The sequence below is a fragment of the Dendropsophus ebraccatus genome, chromosome 13 (genome assembly GCF_027789765.1).
Source record: "Dendropsophus ebraccatus isolate aDenEbr1 chromosome 13, aDenEbr1.pat, whole genome shotgun sequence".
In the NCBI taxonomy this organism is placed as follows: domain Eukaryota; kingdom Metazoa; phylum Chordata; class Amphibia; order Anura; family Hylidae; genus Dendropsophus; species Dendropsophus ebraccatus.
Genome location: NC_091466.1, coordinates 49,299,686 through 49,317,964, shown reverse-complemented (window position 1 = coordinate 49,317,964; position 18,279 = coordinate 49,299,686). Strand labels below are relative to the sequence as shown.

General features: G+C 43.4%; 1 protein-coding gene across 1 annotated transcript in view; it reads left to right on the top strand.

The window, feature by feature from the left end:
• Positions 1-17,810, top strand: part of TBPL2 (TATA-box binding protein like 2) — a 41,603-nt gene extending 23,793 nt beyond the window's left edge. Inside the window, exons 2-7 of the mRNA XM_069950386.1 lie at positions 13,159-13,544; positions 14,175-14,262; positions 14,344-14,435; positions 15,047-15,214; positions 16,616-16,710; positions 17,726-17,810. Coding sequence (XP_069806487.1) covers positions 13,183-13,544; positions 14,175-14,262; positions 14,344-14,435; positions 15,047-15,214; positions 16,616-16,710; positions 17,726-17,805 — 885 coding nt within the window. The 5' untranslated portion in view covers positions 13,159-13,182 and the 3' untranslated portion in view covers positions 17,806-17,810. The remainder of the gene's footprint in view (positions 1-13,158; positions 13,545-14,174; positions 14,263-14,343; positions 14,436-15,046; positions 15,215-16,615; positions 16,711-17,725) is intronic.
• The last annotated feature ends 469 nt before the right edge of the window (positions 17,811-18,279 follow it).

Sequence of the window (18,279 nt, the reverse complement as noted above, 5' to 3'; positions counted from 1 at the left end):
GGTCTCCGATCGTCAGCAGTGACGTCTTCTTCGGGAGTTTGTCGGATCTTCCCGAGTGCCGGCCACCCTCTGCAGCGTCATCCGAAGCTCAGCCGCGATTGGCTGAGCATAACTGTGCTCAGCCAATCGCGGCTGAGCGGCTGATGACGCGGCCACGTCATCAGCTGCTCAGCCGCGATTGGCTGAGCACAGTTATGCTCAGCCAATCGCGGCTGAGCTTCGGATGACGCTGCAGAGGGCGGCCGGCACTCGGGAAGATCCGCCAAGCTCCCGAAGAAGACGTCACTGCTGACGATCGGAGACCGTGGTCGGCACGCGACAGGTAATGTATAGCGCACCACACTTCCGGGTACACGGGTGGGGGTGGTGGGACACGGGGAAGGGGGCCATTCACAGACATAACATACATTACAAAGTTGTATAACTTTGTAATGTGTGTTATTCTGTGAATAATTTTTTTTCGCCGGACAACCCCTTTAACTCAGCTCATCGTTCTAATCCCACAAAGAGAAAGTATGCACACATACCCAATATTCATTCCCCTTAAAGGGACAGTAACATAACTTTGGTATGTGGCTTGGAACTGAGGATTTCCTAAGGAAGTGACCACAAAGAATGTGTCCAACGCATTTATATGGATAGTATACTATTTGCAATATTAAAGCCTGTCACTTAAAAAAAAAAAACTTTTGACATATCTTAGAGACATGTTTTGAATGGCCAGAGTCAGACCCTATTGGAGCACGGCGGAGACAGTTCCATTAACTCAAGTGTCCGTCTCAGTCACGTGTCATATGGAGAGAATGTGCTTAGCAAGCATTTTCCTAACTCGTTCTAGCGATCGCCCGAGGTCTGAACACCCAGAAACTGAGCGATCAGAACTTTTGACATGTTCCTACAACATATCAAAACTTTTTAAAGTGACAGTGGCCATTTAAGGTGTCCCAGAATATTTGCATCACTGATCCCTTATGAGAAACTGGTTCATAGGGACGCTGAAGTCAATACAATATCCAGCAATGTCAGCAATACCAGCATGCTCCTTCTTGTGGAACTACAAACAGGATTTTGTGGTATTTTTTACAGGATCATCTGTCTGAATTACCAGTTCTGACCCCCATGTTACCTTGCCAAATGTGTTATTACTAATGTTAAAGAACCCCCCCCCCCCCCATGCCCTCATTGTGCCCACTGCATTCAGCCCTATCTTGCTGGTACAATGGCATTTATACAGCGCAATCCTACAGCAATGTACAAAGTATGTAAAAATGGACTACTTCCAATGAAAGCATGAGCCTGGGGCAGACTTATGTCAGCAGACACAAAAGAATGCTCTATACCTTAGTATTTATTGCAGCGTGCAGACATTTAAAGGGCTTGTCTTGTTTACAGGGCATTCTGAGTCAATGTGTGTGTGGGGCAGGGGGGGGGCATCATTTGAGATTTACTTCAAACAGTCCAAACAGAGACTTGATATATAGTAAGAAGGATGAAATGGGCGATTAGCAGACTATGTAACATCTCCGTGGGACTGATCATTTTCTACTAGAGATGAGTGAACCGGGTTCGGGTTCGAGTCCATCCGAACCCGAGCGTTCGGCATTTGATTAGTGGTGGCTGCTGAACTTGGATAAAGCTCTAAGGTTGTCTGGAAAACATGGATACAGCCAATGACTATATCCATGATTTCCACATAGCCTTAGGGCTTTATCCAAGTTCAGCAGCCACCGCTAATCAAATGCGGAACATTCGAGTTCGGATGGACTCGAGCATGCTCCAGGTTCGCTCATCTCTATTTGTAATAAAACAAGGGGTTTCACACATTGGTGTATAGATGGAGTGTGCGAACTGGAGTAGACAGCATGAAGAAAGTGGAAAGTAACAAGAGAGCATTCCTGGCCTGTGTAACAAGCTACTATGGGCAGCCATGACTAGGTCTGCTGGCCATGGAGGGAGTAGAGCAATTCCCAACAGTGACAGCAAAAGCAGCAGTAGCGATGGCTACACTGCTAGAGACAGCTAGTCCAGAGGACACCTGGTGCAGAAGAGCACCATCATTGACATCCAAGTGAGTAGCACTGGTGCAGTCCTTGACAGCAGAGTGCTGTGTCCTAAATCAGGGATTGCAAGTAAAGAGACTGTGTGCATTACACCCTTGGCTCATGGGATAAAGACTGTTACCACATTAACACTGCCAGATGGATACTTTCAAAATATGATCTGTGCCTCTACCTATATATATATATATATATATATATATATATATATATATATTACCATAGCCACCAGTGGAGTAGTTACCATGGAAGCAGACCACACAACTGCTATGGGGCCCATGCAGAAGGCTCCACTGGCGAAACATGGTCTGCCTCCATGGTAGCTATGGCTCACAGCACCTACTGGCAGTGCTCCCTGTCAGTGTCTCTTGTGGCCCGAAAGGCAGCATGGCACCTGCAGCCACAAGAGCCCTCCCCCATACTTACAGTCTTGCAGCGTTCCATTCTCCCAGCTGGAAGAATCCTAGCTATGACCCTGATAACCAAAAGTTTACAGTGTCTCAACTGAGTTAAAGGGGTTATACAATATTAAAAAAAAAAACACAGCTATCTTGTAAAAATAGCACCACCCCTGTCCTTAATTTGTGTGGAATAGCAGTTTAGCTACAATCACTCTCTATTGGGAGGCCACTATAAAGTCGGATAAGCCGACTTTATTATAAGGTATAGGGGTACCTACACAACTGTATATTTCTGGGGGACCAAGCATACCCATTGCTTTCATTCTCTTTAAGTTGCACCCTTATGGTTGAGTAAGGCCTTATTCACACCTTACGTAAATTTAGAATCCATGAATTTCTATCGGGCTATTCTCACTATCCTTACTTTTACAGATCCACAATCCGTAATGGTCCTTTTAGACGGAGTGATAATTCGCCCAATCTCACGATTAACGATTTTGAATGTGTTTTTTATAACGATCAGCGTTTAGACGGAACGATACATTGTACGGAAAAATTGTTTTGCAATCGCTTAAGCCTATCTCACACATAGGTGAAATCGTTGAAAGAATGTTTACACGGAACGATCTGCAAATTTTTTGCGAATGATCAACGATGATTTGAGAACTTGTTGAAAGATCAAAATGAACGATTTCTCACTCGTCGCTTGATCGTTCGCTGTGTTTATACGGAACGATTATCACTCAAATGCGTTATCGTGCAAATTTGAACGATTATCGTTCCGTCTAAAAGGACCATTACAAAAAAAAATAGGACATGTCCTAGTGTGGACCATAATTGCAGAACAATTAGCCAATAGAAGTCTATGGGATCCAAAAAATACGGATTGCGACTGCACTACGGACAAATTTTTTGTGGATAGCAGACAACGACCGCAGACATAATATATGGTCCTGAACGTGTGAATGAGGCCTAGGAACTTCATGTCAGCATTTAGTCACATTCCTCCACGTTACTTTTACCATTCGGTGGCAGAACTAGAGATTCCTGTCTGTATGTTCTGTCAGGGAAATATTCTTAGCATGTGACAAGCCAAATCTCAATTACAATATTAAGGCAGACTATACCCGCAGGAGATCCCGTAACTTGAGAGGCTTAAAGAGCAATGCAAGAATTTAAGGTACTCTAAACATCTCGGAGACTGGATCACAGATTGAGGAGAGAACTTTACCATCATTGTTATAATATTAACTATTACTACTAGCATGCTCCAGATACCCCACGTTCTGTCTACATTTCATTTAGTGAATAATTTGTTCCTCAATTCTGGTATAAGATGGATGTCAAAGGAATTGTCCTATTATCCAATCGGGATGTAGGGAAATCCACAACCAGTGAGGCATTTCCCCTTGAGCGTTCAGCTCAGTAATACATACTTAGAGAAAAGTTGGATGATTGAATGATAAGTATTTCGCCCTCTACCAGAAGAAAGAGAAGGCTTGGGCATGTTGAATCTTTTCCTTAGGGGGCGGGACCTATGTGCTGATGACATCATCAAGGGCCGGGGCCAACAGTGACGCTGTGGGCAGGGCTAAGTGGCGCTGTTGCAGTGAAGCCCCGCACACTTAGCACAATCTGCAGTTGATAGAAGATCACCTTTTACTTAACCAAGCACCATGATATAAAATAAGGTATGAAAACTGCTAAATTTACCCGTTACACCTGTGTAGAGAAGTCATAATGCAAAAAGGGGTGACAGTGTCACTTTAGGATCCTTGGCATGGTACTAGTGGTGAGCTAGCATCGCTGGTCACATACACAGTCTGTACAAAGTCACTATAGTAATGTGAAAGATTTGGTGCTGGTTATAACTGGTGTATGTGGGGTAGGCCCCTAGAATCAAATTCCCTATTGGGTCCAAGGTACCCCAATCCGACACTGTGCGTCCCTCCTGATAACTACAAAGGTCAGACTTGGACCAGTTCAGTATATGGCAATGTTCACATTTAGTGAAACACCAGCTGTTCTGTGACCCGGACAGATTCCAGAACGGTGGGTGTTACTGAAGATCATCCGGATGATCTTTATTTCTGCTGAATTCGGATGCAGGCGCATCTGTGTGCACTCGCATCCGGATTCCCCACTGCTCACAATGGAGCGTGCAGCTGGAGCCGCACACTCCATTGTGTGAACTGACAGATTCTCTGCGGCCTCTATTCGATGAATAGTGGCCACAGAAAACTGGCATGTCAGTTTTTTGCTACGCCGCTAGCGATCCCGGCCGGAGTGTATACTATGAGGGACATTTATCAAGCCAAAAAGTTGTATTTTTTTGCGGAAAGTGGCCAGATGCAAATAAATTTATTCGCAAAAGGCCGTTTTGTGAATAAATATTCGCATCTGGCCATTTTCCGCGCGATGCACCAGGGGGGTTGGGGGGGGGGGGGGGTAAAAAATGATCAGAAAACCTCCGCCAGCTCTTAGCACCTGCGTACTGTCGGAGCTGTGGTGACATTTCTAAGCCTGGCGCAGAAACCGCCAAACTTATTAAATGTCCCCCTATGTGTATACACTCCGGACGGGATTCCATAGACGGCAGCATTACGTAAGTTTCATATTAATTACGGCCAATGTTGCAAATCGGCACAACGGCCGTGATTATTACGAAACTTACGTAGTGTGAACATAGCCTATGGCTGTTTGACAACATGATATAAACAATCCAGTGAATGGAGTACATATATATATATATATATATATATATATATATATATATTGCATCAGATCATATTCAGGAGTAATAGGAAAATGACAAACCACCAGATAGGTGCTGATCCCACTTCTGAGTTCCCCAATTCATGTTTGCCCTCTCTACTGAATTCCAGGAGAAAGCAATAGAATTGCACTGGATATGCCGTAAATGTTTAATATGGTTAAGACTCCTCTGTTGAAGAATGACGGGCCTATAGTTCTGCTTTAGAACAATGCAGACAATAGGCAGAGAACAAAGTGAGCAGGAGTGGTTATCAGGGCGGTGGCAGGGGGGACTCAATTGTAAAGCATCTTTCTCCTGCTGTGAAGACAGCGAACAAAGCATAATACTAAATAAATTAATATAAAAAGAGTGAGAAATGAACCTAGATCATGCAAAAGTAATACTTCACTTAGTGTAATAGTGCTATATTTATTTTGATTCTGGGTGGCTCACTGCCATCAATGTCTGGTTCTATTCCATTACACTAAGATGTGATGTCATCCCATTATATGTATTGTATACACATAGAATACACTGAGCATACATAAGCAGCTGAATGTCACATGGACACTGGCCATTTGCAATAGACAGGCACTAGCAGCGATGAACAGGGATGGAAGCGAAATGTAGAACTGTCAATGATCCAAACGTAACAAAGCAATTCTGTCCTGTATCAGGGGTGTAGCTATATAGAGGCAGATGTCACACCCCTGAGAACTACACCAGAATCATCGGGTTCGGATCGACTCAAACCCGAACCCGGTTCGCTCATCTCTAATCAGGACAAATTACAAACATAGGAAGTTAGAGTGGGCTTAGCCTGTGCTATGTTCAGAGAGAGAGAAAAAAAAACATGAGAAAGTGTGGGCTGAGTACCTGAGAGCTGAGGCATTCTGTCTGCTTAAGATCATCCATAAGTCACACCTCAAAGGTAAATCAAGGCTTCCCTCTCATCTCTGACAAATCCTACACGTTAGTGCAGCTGTCATTTGTGCTGTATGTCTGCAGTGCTGCAGTGAAATCTCCCCTCCCTTTATAGTCTTCAGCCTTGTCTCTAGAAGCAGATTACTGCTCAATGTAACCATGCAGCTGCTGTTTCTTTCATTTCTGCTGACAGACGTCTTGCTGAGCTGCAGCATGCATGCCTTTTACCTATTCACTCCTCCCTGCCCTGCCTTTGATTTACATAGTTTAATACTGAAGGCCAAATTCTTTACATCAATCATGCAGGGCACTGAGGAGTGGGGAGGTAGGAGGCATGCATGCTGCAGCTTAGTATGCCCTCAATTATTTGAGCTTAGAAAGAAAATAGAATTTCATAACTACGTCAGCAGCTATGAGCATTATATAGAACAGCCAGACACTATAAGTAAATTTTCATTGAAAAGTAAAGCATGCGCTGTTTGCAGAGCTTTCTTTCTAATTGGAACTCTTGAATCACTTTACAGTAGAGATGAGCGAACCTGGAGCATGCTCGAGTCGATCCGAACCCGAACTTTCGGCATTTGATTAGCGGTGGCTGCTGAAGTTGGATAAAGCCCTAAGGCTATGTGGAAAACATGGATATAGTCATTGGCTGCATCCATGTTTTCCAGACAACCTTAGAGCTTTATCCAAGTTCAGCAGCCCCAGCTAATCAAATACCGAACGTTCAGGTTCGGATTGACTCGAACCCGAACCCGGTTCGCTCATCTCTACTTTACAGATCTATCTCACCAGTACTGACTGAATAGCTATTTGGAGGGACTGTTGGAAATACCTTGGCTGCTGGTTGTGAATGATTTATCCTACGTGACTACACACTTTGAGTATAGCTGCCTCAGCGTAGAAAACTCAGTTACTTGATTTTGTCGATCAATGTTTACTCCATCTATCTATTTTGTAAGAATTGGCTGAATAAAGATCTAATCTGTCCCTCCTCCCTGTCTAACTGCTCAAATGCCATTGATATTCCCCGGTATTTTAAAGTACATGACATCAAATGTTGAGTGGTTAAAAGGGTATTGTATCCAAGAAAAATTTGACATCTGCTGGGCTGGGCGGGGGGCTTAGTAAATAATAAAAAAAATAATAATTTTGATACTCACCTACCTCAGTCCCCTGCAACTCCTTCTGCCCTGCTGCTGACCACTTGTTTCTACTTCCAAAGATGGGATGTCTGTCTGCTCCGCTAATCACTGGCCACAGCAGTGTCCTGCCTCAGTGATGGCTCAGTGGGCAAATCCTGTGGAGACATCCTATGGCAGAAGGAGTAACAAGGCATGAGTAGCAGGAGTTTTTTAAGGTGCTAGACCAAGATAGGCGAGTATCATGTATGTTTTATTTTTACCCTCCAGCAATAAATTTAACATTTCTGTATCCTCAGACACCTCTTTAATCTTGATGTCCTAACTAGAGATGAGCGAACCGGGTTCGGGTTCGAGTTGATCCGAACCCGAACGCTCGGTATTTGATTAGCTGGGGCTGCTGAACTTAGGATAAAGCTCTAAGGTTGTTTGGAAAACATGGATACAGCCAATGACTATATCCATGTTTTCCACATAGCCTTAGGGCTTTATCCTACTTCAGCAGCCACCGCTAATCAAATGCCGAAAGTTCGGGTTCGGATGGACTCGAGCATGCTCCAGGTTCGCTCATCTCTAGTCCTAACTAGACTAGCTAATCCTAGAGGTGTCAAATGTTGAACTCCCACCTGTCTTATATTGAAATATACTGAAATATCAGTAGTAAAGTCCTGACCCCCCCCCCCCCCCACCATCCCTCCAATAAAACTTTTTTGATATTTTGATCACCATCTGTATTTTTGCAGACTGTGTTTCTGATGATTGTATGTCTAGCCTCTCAGTTACCTTCACAGGGCTGAAGAATCAGATTTGGGTCAAATAAAAAATGTATTTGAAAATTCTGAGCAAATTCGATAAGTGCAGAATCAGTTTTCTCATCTCTGTCCTCTATAACAAGGTTGATTTTTAACATCTATGTATTTCTCTTATATGTCACAAGTAACACTGGCATTTAGGCTAGTGACTTTTTATATTGCTAGTTCTATGGAATCTTGTGGACTATAGCCATTGACCAATAGTTAATATCAATCTTACAGCTCTACAAAAAGTAGCAGTGTAGCTTTGGTCTTAAAGTGACTGTACCAACAGGCCCAGGCTGAAGCACTGGAGGCGGGCCGACCCACCCTTAGTGGATAGAAACCCCAGCCCCTCCATGACATGACTCCATTAGAATCAATGGAACCCTATCATAGAGGGGCTGGGGTTTCCTCCCACTAAGGGTGGGTCGGCCCACCTCCAGTGCTTCTGCCTCGGCCTGTTGGTACAGTCACTTTAAAGGGGTTATCCAGCGCTACAAAAACATGGACACTTTTCCCCCTACTCTTGTCTCTAGTTCAGGTGCGGTTTGCAATTAAGCTCCATTTACTTAAATGGAACTGAGTTAAAAACCCTGTCCAAGCTAGAGACGAAAGGGGGAAAAGTGGCCATGTTTTTGTAGCACTGGATAACCCCTTTAAATACCTCTCTAGTGACTGTAGAGATTGACCAGTGTGACAGCTTCTTCCAAACTAAAGAATATGCTGCCACCTGCTGGAGAAATATTAGTATAGCAGACAGTTGCTGGAGGTGTCTAATCATAACCATAAACTTACTAATAATTATACCTATTACAGATTGTATACAAACATAGTAAATTATATACGATCACATAAAACATACACGAGGATATAGTTTATTTTATTAATTTATACTGTTATCTGAGACGACAGCAAACCCTAAAAAAGTTGAGATGTTTAGATGCTGTGTGTGAATGAGATTTCATAAATCATTCACCATAATAGAGGTCAAAAGAGGGACACGTATAGATGGTTACAATGATTTTATGTTTATTTGTTGTATGGAATGGAGCCTATATATGATAGATGCTACAGTACCTTCAGGGGTATCTGTTGGATATGCACCTCATCTACTACATGTAAGTAAATCCACACAAGGGTCAGTTCACACATGGGGGACATTTATCAAGACAGTCTTAGATAAAGCCCCACTCCCATTCACCCCTTCGGATATACTAAGGGCCCTAATACACAGAAGGATTAAGTACGTGTTTAAATGGTTTTTTAGATGATTTTTTTTTCTACCTCATAAACCATGCAGTTTTTGCTTGAATACCACATGCCATTGATTTCAGTGATAGTGTGTGGTTCTATCCCATTGAAATAATGTCCCAAAAAACTCCTCCAAAAATGCTCACCCCCCCCCCCCAAAAAAAATGCGCTTGAAAAAAAAAGAAACTAAAACACAGCTGTGTTTTTTTGTCTGTGTAAACATGCAGTCCATTGCTGCATTTACACGGAACGATTATCGCTCGAATTTTCGCAATAACGATCGCATTTGAACGATAATCGTTCCGTGTAAACACAGCAAACGATCAAGCGATGAGCGAAAAATCGTTCATTCTGATCTTTCAACATGTTCTCAAATCGTCGTTCGTTCTTCGCTAAAAATTCGCAGATCGCTTCGTGTAAACAGTCTTTCAAAGATTCACCCTATGTAAAAGATGGGCTTAAGCGATCTTAAAAACGATCGAAATAACGATTTTTCTTACAAATCTTCTAACGATTTTTCTCCATCTAAACGCTGATCGTTATAAAAACCAAACCGTTGCTTTAAAATCGTTAATTGTTCGATTGGGCGAATTATCGTTCCGTGTAAACCCAGCATATGACCAGAGAACCCCTCGTAGAATGAGACCCATGCAGCTGCACGTGGTCAGTCACAGAGCTGGACACCAATAAAGGGGGAGAAGTGAAGGTGTGCTGTGTCAGGTGTGGGAGACAAGAAATCCCCCTTGTGTGGGCCCTTTGCATTGGTTCAAGCCCTTTACATGTGGAACTGATTGGAATGAGGAACTCTGGGAGTTTTTCTCAACCTGAGAGGACTCTTGCTGATCTCAGGAGACTTGCAAAATGGATGGAGAATCTTCATTGGAAAGATACTTGGACCAATGTGAGGCAGGGGTATGTACTGCGGAGAAAAGCAGAAATACAATCCAGTAGCTTGAGTTTCCATATTGGACATCAGCTGCAGTGACATGGCGTCCACTATATAATGTGCAGCGCAAACCTCATTATAATCTATGGGGGCTTCCTTTGTTGCCCCTGTTTACTTGGAGTGGGTGTAATGACCCACACTGATAGCGTAATGGTGCAATATACAAATGCACCTGTAATAGGTTCTTTTGAAACTGGCCTAGGCGTGTATTCACACACTGGTTGTTCAGATATGTCATTGGTTGGTCATTTTCACACCCTATTCACACAGGAGAGCTGAAGGGAGCAGTTTTCATGTGCATTTCTGCAATATGGCTTCTGCAGATGTTCTTGGTATATACCACACATGGCAAACTAAAGGTGGTATTACATGGGATGATTATTCACAAACAGGCTGATTATTGCCCAGTGTAATAGGGCCAGCAATCAGCTAATGAACATGCCACCCGTTTGTCAGCTGATCGCTCAATTCTGACTTCTTTTTCTTTTAAATTAACTGGTTTCAGAAAGTTACACAGATTTGTAATTTACTTTTATTTAAAAATCTCAAGCTTTCCCATACTTATCAGCTGCTGTATGTCCTGCAGGAAGTGTTTTCTTTTCAGTGTGACACAGTGCTCTCTGCTGACACCTCTGTCCATGACAGGAACTGTCCAGAGCAGGAAAGGTTTTCTTTGGGGATTTGCTACTGCTCTGGGCAGTTCCTGTCATGGACAGAGGTGGCAGCAGAGAGCACTGTGTCAGACTGAAAAGAAAACATCTCCTGCAGGACATAAAGCAGCTGATAAGTACAGGAAAGCTTGAGATTTTCAAAGAGAAGTAAATTACAAATCTATATAACTTTTTATTATTCCCAATCTTATGGCTAGGGGATAACAAGCAGAGACTGTGAAAAACGCCATTAGGGCTTTATTTTATGTGGAAAGCATTGAACATATTCATATGCACCTAGTATATTCCAAGGGGTTCCTTTGCATTAGAAAATTGCAGTCTGCTGTACTTCTATACCAGTATAACATATACTATACAGTATAGATAAGGATATTTAATTCATTTTTACAAAGAGTCAATAGGCATGTACTGTATGCTCATACAGTGGTGTTGGAGGTCTCCACTGGAAGTATAGGCTGGGGAATACTCCTGGAGTATGCTTCCAACAGACAAATAATATGCAATGTGAACAACGCCTGATAAGGTACGGTAATCATTTTGTATGTAATGTAGCAGTTTTGACTTTGGCAGGTGTACTGTTATGTATTGTAATGGCACCTTTCAATCTACTATAAATTTAATGATGAAATCCCCAAAATATTATTTATGGGGTGAAATTGGGGGGGGGGGGGGGGGGGAATTACAATTCCGCAAATTTTGGGGGGTTTTCCGTGTTTATGTAATGCACTTTTTTTTTTTTTTTTTGCAAATAGGTGTGATTACAATGGCCCCTATTGTGACTCCTATAACTATTTTATTTTTTCACCTATGGAGCTATATGGGGTGTAATTTTTTGCACCATGATCTCTAGTTTTTATTAGTACCGTATTTGTGTAGATTGGACGTGCTGATTACTTTTTTTAAATATATATATTATAAAATGTAATTAAAAAATTATCAATGCTGATTGCTATGCCATAGCATAGATCAGTGTTATCTGCAATCATTGCATAAAGTCTGCCTGTGGCAGACTCAATTCAGGGATTGCCGATCTGACGGCTGGAGTTAAGAGACCGCCGGCAGTCAGCTACAACGATCGGGACCCCCAAATTACACTGTGGGAGTCCCGATCAGACTCCTGTCACCGATGTAAGTGCCGCGATTGCAGCACTGCAGGGGTTAATGGTGGACTACATGCAGTGACCCGTCATTACCAGTAATGACCTGGCTGCATATAGCAGCTGGTCCCGACCTGAGCTCACTTTATAGTGCCGCCGGACCCACTGGCGTACAGGTACATGTCATGGGTCCTTAAGGGGTTAAAATTGAGCCAGGACTCCCTAGGTTGGCATCTAATATTTGCAGCCATGGGGAATCAAATGCAGAGCACTCAGGTTCAAGAACATTGCCCAAACTGAACTGTTTGACAGGTCCACTCAACACTATAGTTAAAGCTATACAGTTTCTGTGTAAAAAAACAAAAACAAAAAAAAAACCTGCAGTTTTAAGCCATTGTCCCGTTTATTTGCAGTATACAGTGGTAACTTGGGTTGAGAGCGTTTTGCAAGAAGAGCTCACAGTTTTTCAAAATTGTGACTTTGTTTAAGAGCATTGCTTTGGTTTAAGAGCTTCCTGTACTGGGTGAGTGGGGGAGGGGCATGGTCTGCATAGTGGGGTCTACAGCACTGTACTCTGACCCAGGAAGTCTCCCTCACCTTCCAAATCATAGCAGATCCACTTCAGGCTGGGGCTTGCATCAGGGGACAGGACTGTGGGGGTAGTCTCTCCATAGCTGTAACCCCTCTCTCCCCGGACAGAGAATGCTGCATGTATGTGCCCACATCTGCCCTGGTCATTCCTTCATGCTCCCTGCAGTCTCTGTCAGGCCTTGTGTTTCCCATCCTCTCCATTCCTGTACAGTAACTTATAATATCACATATTCTGCTGTTTCTAAATGTTTGTTTCATTTGTTTTACATGTTCAGAATAAAAAATCATTATTTTGGGGGTGTGGAACCAATCGTCTGCATTTTAATGATTTCTTTGCTGAAAATTTGCTTTGCTTTAAGAGTGGATTTGGATTACAAGCACGGTCCCGGAACGAATTATGCTCATAATCCAAGGCACCACTGTATTTGATTCTATTCTATTGTTACTATATGTACAATGTGAATCTGTATTAAGGTGACTCATAGTCAATGGCTTCTCTCTGTAATCTACACACTTTCTTGTTATGTAGGATGACCTCGGCTCTACACCTCACATGTTCACCCCTATGATGCCATACGATGACTTGAATATACAACCAATCGCAAACACATCCTATGGATCAGCTTTGGATCATTCCAAGGACCTCTCGACAGACTTCTCTTCAGTAGACCTAAGCTTTTTGCCTGATGACTTGAATCCTGATCATGAAGACAAGAATGGACAGCAATACTCACAACTGCAGGACAGTGGGATTTGTATGGACTCTTCAGGATTTTCCCAACCATTCACCCCATCAGAGAACAGAGATGCTTCACATGATGGATCTAACCTCTGCCCCATACCTATTACTCCTATGACACCAATGACTCCAATGACCCCGGTGTCTGAGCCTTCTGGAATTGTGCCTCAACTACAGTAAGTATCTCGTGTGAGCATTAGAGGGAAAATAAATTACATATTCAATTCAATTCTTGTGCTAATCTGCTGCGGTCTAACCCAAAGGTGCAGAAAACCAAAGTTTTTGTGGTCTCTTCAGTACGGTGAGACTGGTGTACATTGTGCCCACCCATGGCCCTGGCCCTTTTTTAAATGGTAGGCCAGTGTGGCCCATCCCTTCATACAGTGAGCATCCCCCCCCTTTAAAGGGAACCAGTCAGCACATATGGTTCCCATAATCATAGTATAGAGCTACAGTGCAGCTTGTGGCATGTACATGGCTGCAGCAGTAGCTTTAGTAAGGAGAAAAAGCACATTGATTTTGCAGCGTGAGGCCAGGAGAGGGATGGCAACTAGTCATCGTGAATGATTGACAGGCAGTGAGGCCCGTTAGTGACTAGTTGCCGCCCCTCTCCCAACCTTGCACAGCAGAATAAAACTACTTTTTCTCCTTACTAAAGCTACTGCTGCAGCCACGGCTGGTACATGCCACGAGCTGCACACTAGCTCTATACTACGATCCTGCAAACTGTAAGGTCGGAACAACAATTGTGCCGATACGATCACCTTTTGCAAATATTTAGTGTAATCCCCCATCGTCTCCCCTAGGAATATTGTATCCACTGTGAACCTGGCCTGTAAGCTTGATCTGAAGAAGATTGCTCTGCATGCAAGAAATGCAGAATACAACCCAAAGGTAAAACAAATATAATAGCACAATCTTTTTAAGATCTTGTGTGCAAAATCCTTAGCAGTTCTTGTGTTTTGGGGTTTGCAGAGATTTGCAGCAGTTATCATGAGGATCCGTGAACCCAGGACAACTGCACTGATATTCAGCTCTGGCAAAATGGTCTGCACTGGGGCAAAGAGGTAGGACTGGAGGGCGCCATATTTATTGATGGGTACCCAGGATTTCTTGGTATAAGCTCTAGCACATGGGTTTCCAAACTGCGGCCCTCCAGCTGTTTCAATACTACATTTCCCATCATGCCTGGACAGCCAAATCCAAAGCTTTAGCTGTCCGGGCATGATGGGAATTGTGGTTAGGTAACAGCTGGAGGGCTGCAGTTTGGAGACCCATGCTCTAGCTTATGGTAAAAAATTTCATTTTTTTTTTTTTTTTTTTTACTATACACACCGTATTGCAGCGGATTTGATCTAAATAACTAAACACAGCATCAAATTTGTGGCAGATCCGGTGTGTGTGAAGGCACCCCTAAGGGTGCGTTCACACGTACAGGGTCTGTAGCATATTTGATGGCCCAGAATTGATTTGCATCAAATCTGCTGCATATCCTGAACGCACCCTTAAACTGAACCTTTACCTTTTAGGGGTTTCTGATATGATTACAATGTACCTCCTGTATCCTCAACTGCTCTGTCTCCAATGCTTGGTGTTGCATGTTGTGTTATACTAATCTGCGTAATTGGGAAGGTACAATAACTTATCTTGTTTTGGTTATTTCACCATCCCTTGACAGTGAAGAGCAGTCCAGACTGGCAGCGAGGAAGTATGCCCGAGTTGTCCAAAAACTGGGGTTTCCAGCAAAATTTCTCGACTTCAAAATTCAGAACATGGTGGGAAGCTGTGACGTGAAATTCCCGATACGGCTTGAAGGTTTAGTCCTTACACATCAACAGTTCAGCAGGTAAAGACTTATCTTCCTGTAGCTCCTGTATCGTTTTACAAAACTTTTGATTGGTGTTCAGACTTCCTTTGATTGCTAGAGCAAGCTGGGAGAAGCCATAAGCTAATAGAGATTATAGGGGTCAGACCCTGACTGATTAACAGCGGCGTAACTAGGATTCATGGGTCCCCATAGCGAAAAACTGTATGCCCCACCCCCCAGAAGCCACACACTCACTTGTAGTCTGTATATTACTGTGTTGTCTGGTCACTCTGATGTATCCTCTTGTTCAGGAGGAAGGGGGTCACGGGTGGCCCTGGAACACAGTCTGCGGGGGAGGGGCTCCAGGACACTGCTCCAAGGTTGGGGGGTTGCAGAGGGGCAGCAGGGACTGGGGGGGAGGAGCTGTGGCAAAGGGGCGCTGGGGTTGATCTGACATGCTATGCCAAGGGAGGGGTACTCTGATTGGAGAGACATGGGGACAGCCCGGGCCCCATATCAACTGTGTGGCCTGCCTCTATGGTAGCTACGCCACTGCTGATCAACATACCTGTGATATGTAAAATGTTCTGTGACATAATAGGAACCCCTGGCTAATCCATACAACTGTTACTTGCCCCTGTACTGGTCATCAAACAAAAGGATGAGGATACTAACCTAAAGGTACCCATACACCTACAATAGCTGTTGGATCAACATTCGTTGGTTCCTATAATTCTTAACATTCGGCTGCCACCAGGCTATCTACCCAAAAACAAAGGGAGATCAGTTGCAATCAAACATGCCCAATCCTTCCCTCTTCTGACATTGCCTAGGGCGGGGGTAAGGAGGCCTCCATACATATTAGATGTTTGGCTCATTTTTGTACATATGCACATAGGCACCTGTAAGGTCAAATCTCCCATCTAACCTGAAGGAGAGTCCATTTCGATCTTTACTTTAGGGCCCCTTCTATGTATTAAAGGGGTTATCCAGCGAAATTTTTTTTTTTTTTTTCAAATAAACTGCTTTCAGAAAGGTTATATAGATTTGTAATTTACTTCTATTTACAAATCTCAAGTATTCCAGTACTTATCAGCTGCTGTACGTCATGTAGGAAATGTTTTTCTTTTCAGTCTGACACTGCTCTCTGCTAAAATCTCTGTCCGAGACAGGAACAGGACAGCAGCAAATCCCCATGAAAAACCTCTCCTGCTCTGGGCAGTTCCTGTCTTTGACAGAGATGGCAGCAGAGAACCCTGTGTAAGGCTGAACATTTTCTGCAGGACATAAAGCAGCTGATAAGTACTGGAAGACTTGAGATTTGTAAAGAGAAGTAAATTACAAATCAATATAACTTTCTGAAACCAGTTGATCTTGAAAGAGATTTTTTTTTGCTGGACAACCCCTTTAAAACAGTTTCCATGGTTTATTTTTCTCTAGTTATGAACCTGAATTGTTTCCAGGCCTCATATACAGGATGGTGAAACCAAGGATTGTGCTTCTTATCTTTGTTTCTGGAAAGGTTGTATTAACTGGTAAGATTCTGGGTTTTTAGTGCTTTCATGTGACTTTAAATTATTATTGCACCCCCCTGTAGGCGCTGGCACGTATACTCACTGCAGCTGATCGGTGTCCCGCGGCACAGCTTCGTTCCGGTCCTGCGGCGGCATTCAAATCCGGCACACGCTCACGTCCGCCTCTGCTGTGACTCCTATTCTGTCTCCTGTAATTATACGCCGGTACTCGCGTCTTCAATGCATTCTCTATGGAAGCATGCAACTTCCAGCGTTCAATCACAGGACAAAGAGGAGTCACTGCAGAGGCTGAACTGAGCGCGCGCCGGATTTTTAATGGCGCCACGGGACAGGAATGAAGCCGCGCCGCAGGACACCGATCAGCTGTGGTGAGTATACGTGCCAGCCCCTACCGAGTGGGTCAATAATAATTTTTTGTGAACTGCTTCTTTAAGGCCATATTTACATTGCGTATATAACACCGGCCGTTCTGGAATCCGTCTGGAGTCTTTCTGGAGTCACAGAAAGGCCGGTGTTACTGAAGATGATCTTCTTTTCTGGTGAATTTGGATGCAGACTTGCCCGTGTGCACCCGCATCCCAATTCACCACTGCACACAATGGAGTGTGCAGCCGTAGCCGCAGGCTCCATTGTGTGAACTGACATGTTCTGTGTGGTCGCTGTTCAATAAACAGTGGCTGTAGAAAACTGACTTGTCAGTTTTTTGCGCGGCCGGATGAAATCCCAGTGTATATGCTCCGGCTGGGATTCCATTCATTCCAATACAACGTATGTTTAGCATAAATCACGTCCGTTGTTGCAAACTGCAACAACGGCTGTGATTTATGCTAAACTTATGTTGTGTGAATTAAATGTATTGCCTGCCCACAGGACGGACAAGTATTTGGTCAGTGGGTCTGTGCATGCTGAGACTCCCTAATAAAGTGAATAGGGGTCCCTTGTTCCATGTGGTGTAAGCATGCACACTGCTGCCTAACCCACAAGTAATGTTTTGTGGTGATTTTTATTTTCCTAGGTGCCAAAGAACGATCAGAAATCTATGAAGCATTTGAGAACATATATCCTATTTTAAAAGGTTTCAAAAAGACCACATGAACATTCTCCGGCTTGGGAAAGGGGGGTGAAAAGTTTAATATTTATAAAATTTTGTTGTAAAAAAATGTTGTAAAATAAAGGTTTGTAAGTCAATGCGCTCCTCATTGCTGTACAGGTATTGTACTGTGTGATCAGGCGTTGTGTCCATTCACTCATGAAGGCCACCACATCAGGGTTTCCTCATAGGTCCAATCCTGGGGCATACACTCCACAAGAACTGGACTCGATGTATTGGTTCAAATGCATATACCGCAATATAACGTGTTTTAGAACAGACATAAGGAGATTCCTCCTCCGAAACGCGTTAGCCTGCTGGATACTCATTTTATAGGAGTTACCAGGATTAAACAAAGCAGCGGCCGCACCACTGTCCCCCAGGTTGTGTGTGGTATCACCTGTCATTTATTCATGTAAATCTCTGCTCATTTTAGGATAGTTAAAGTTTACAGCAATTCAGTGTACAGTAATAATACG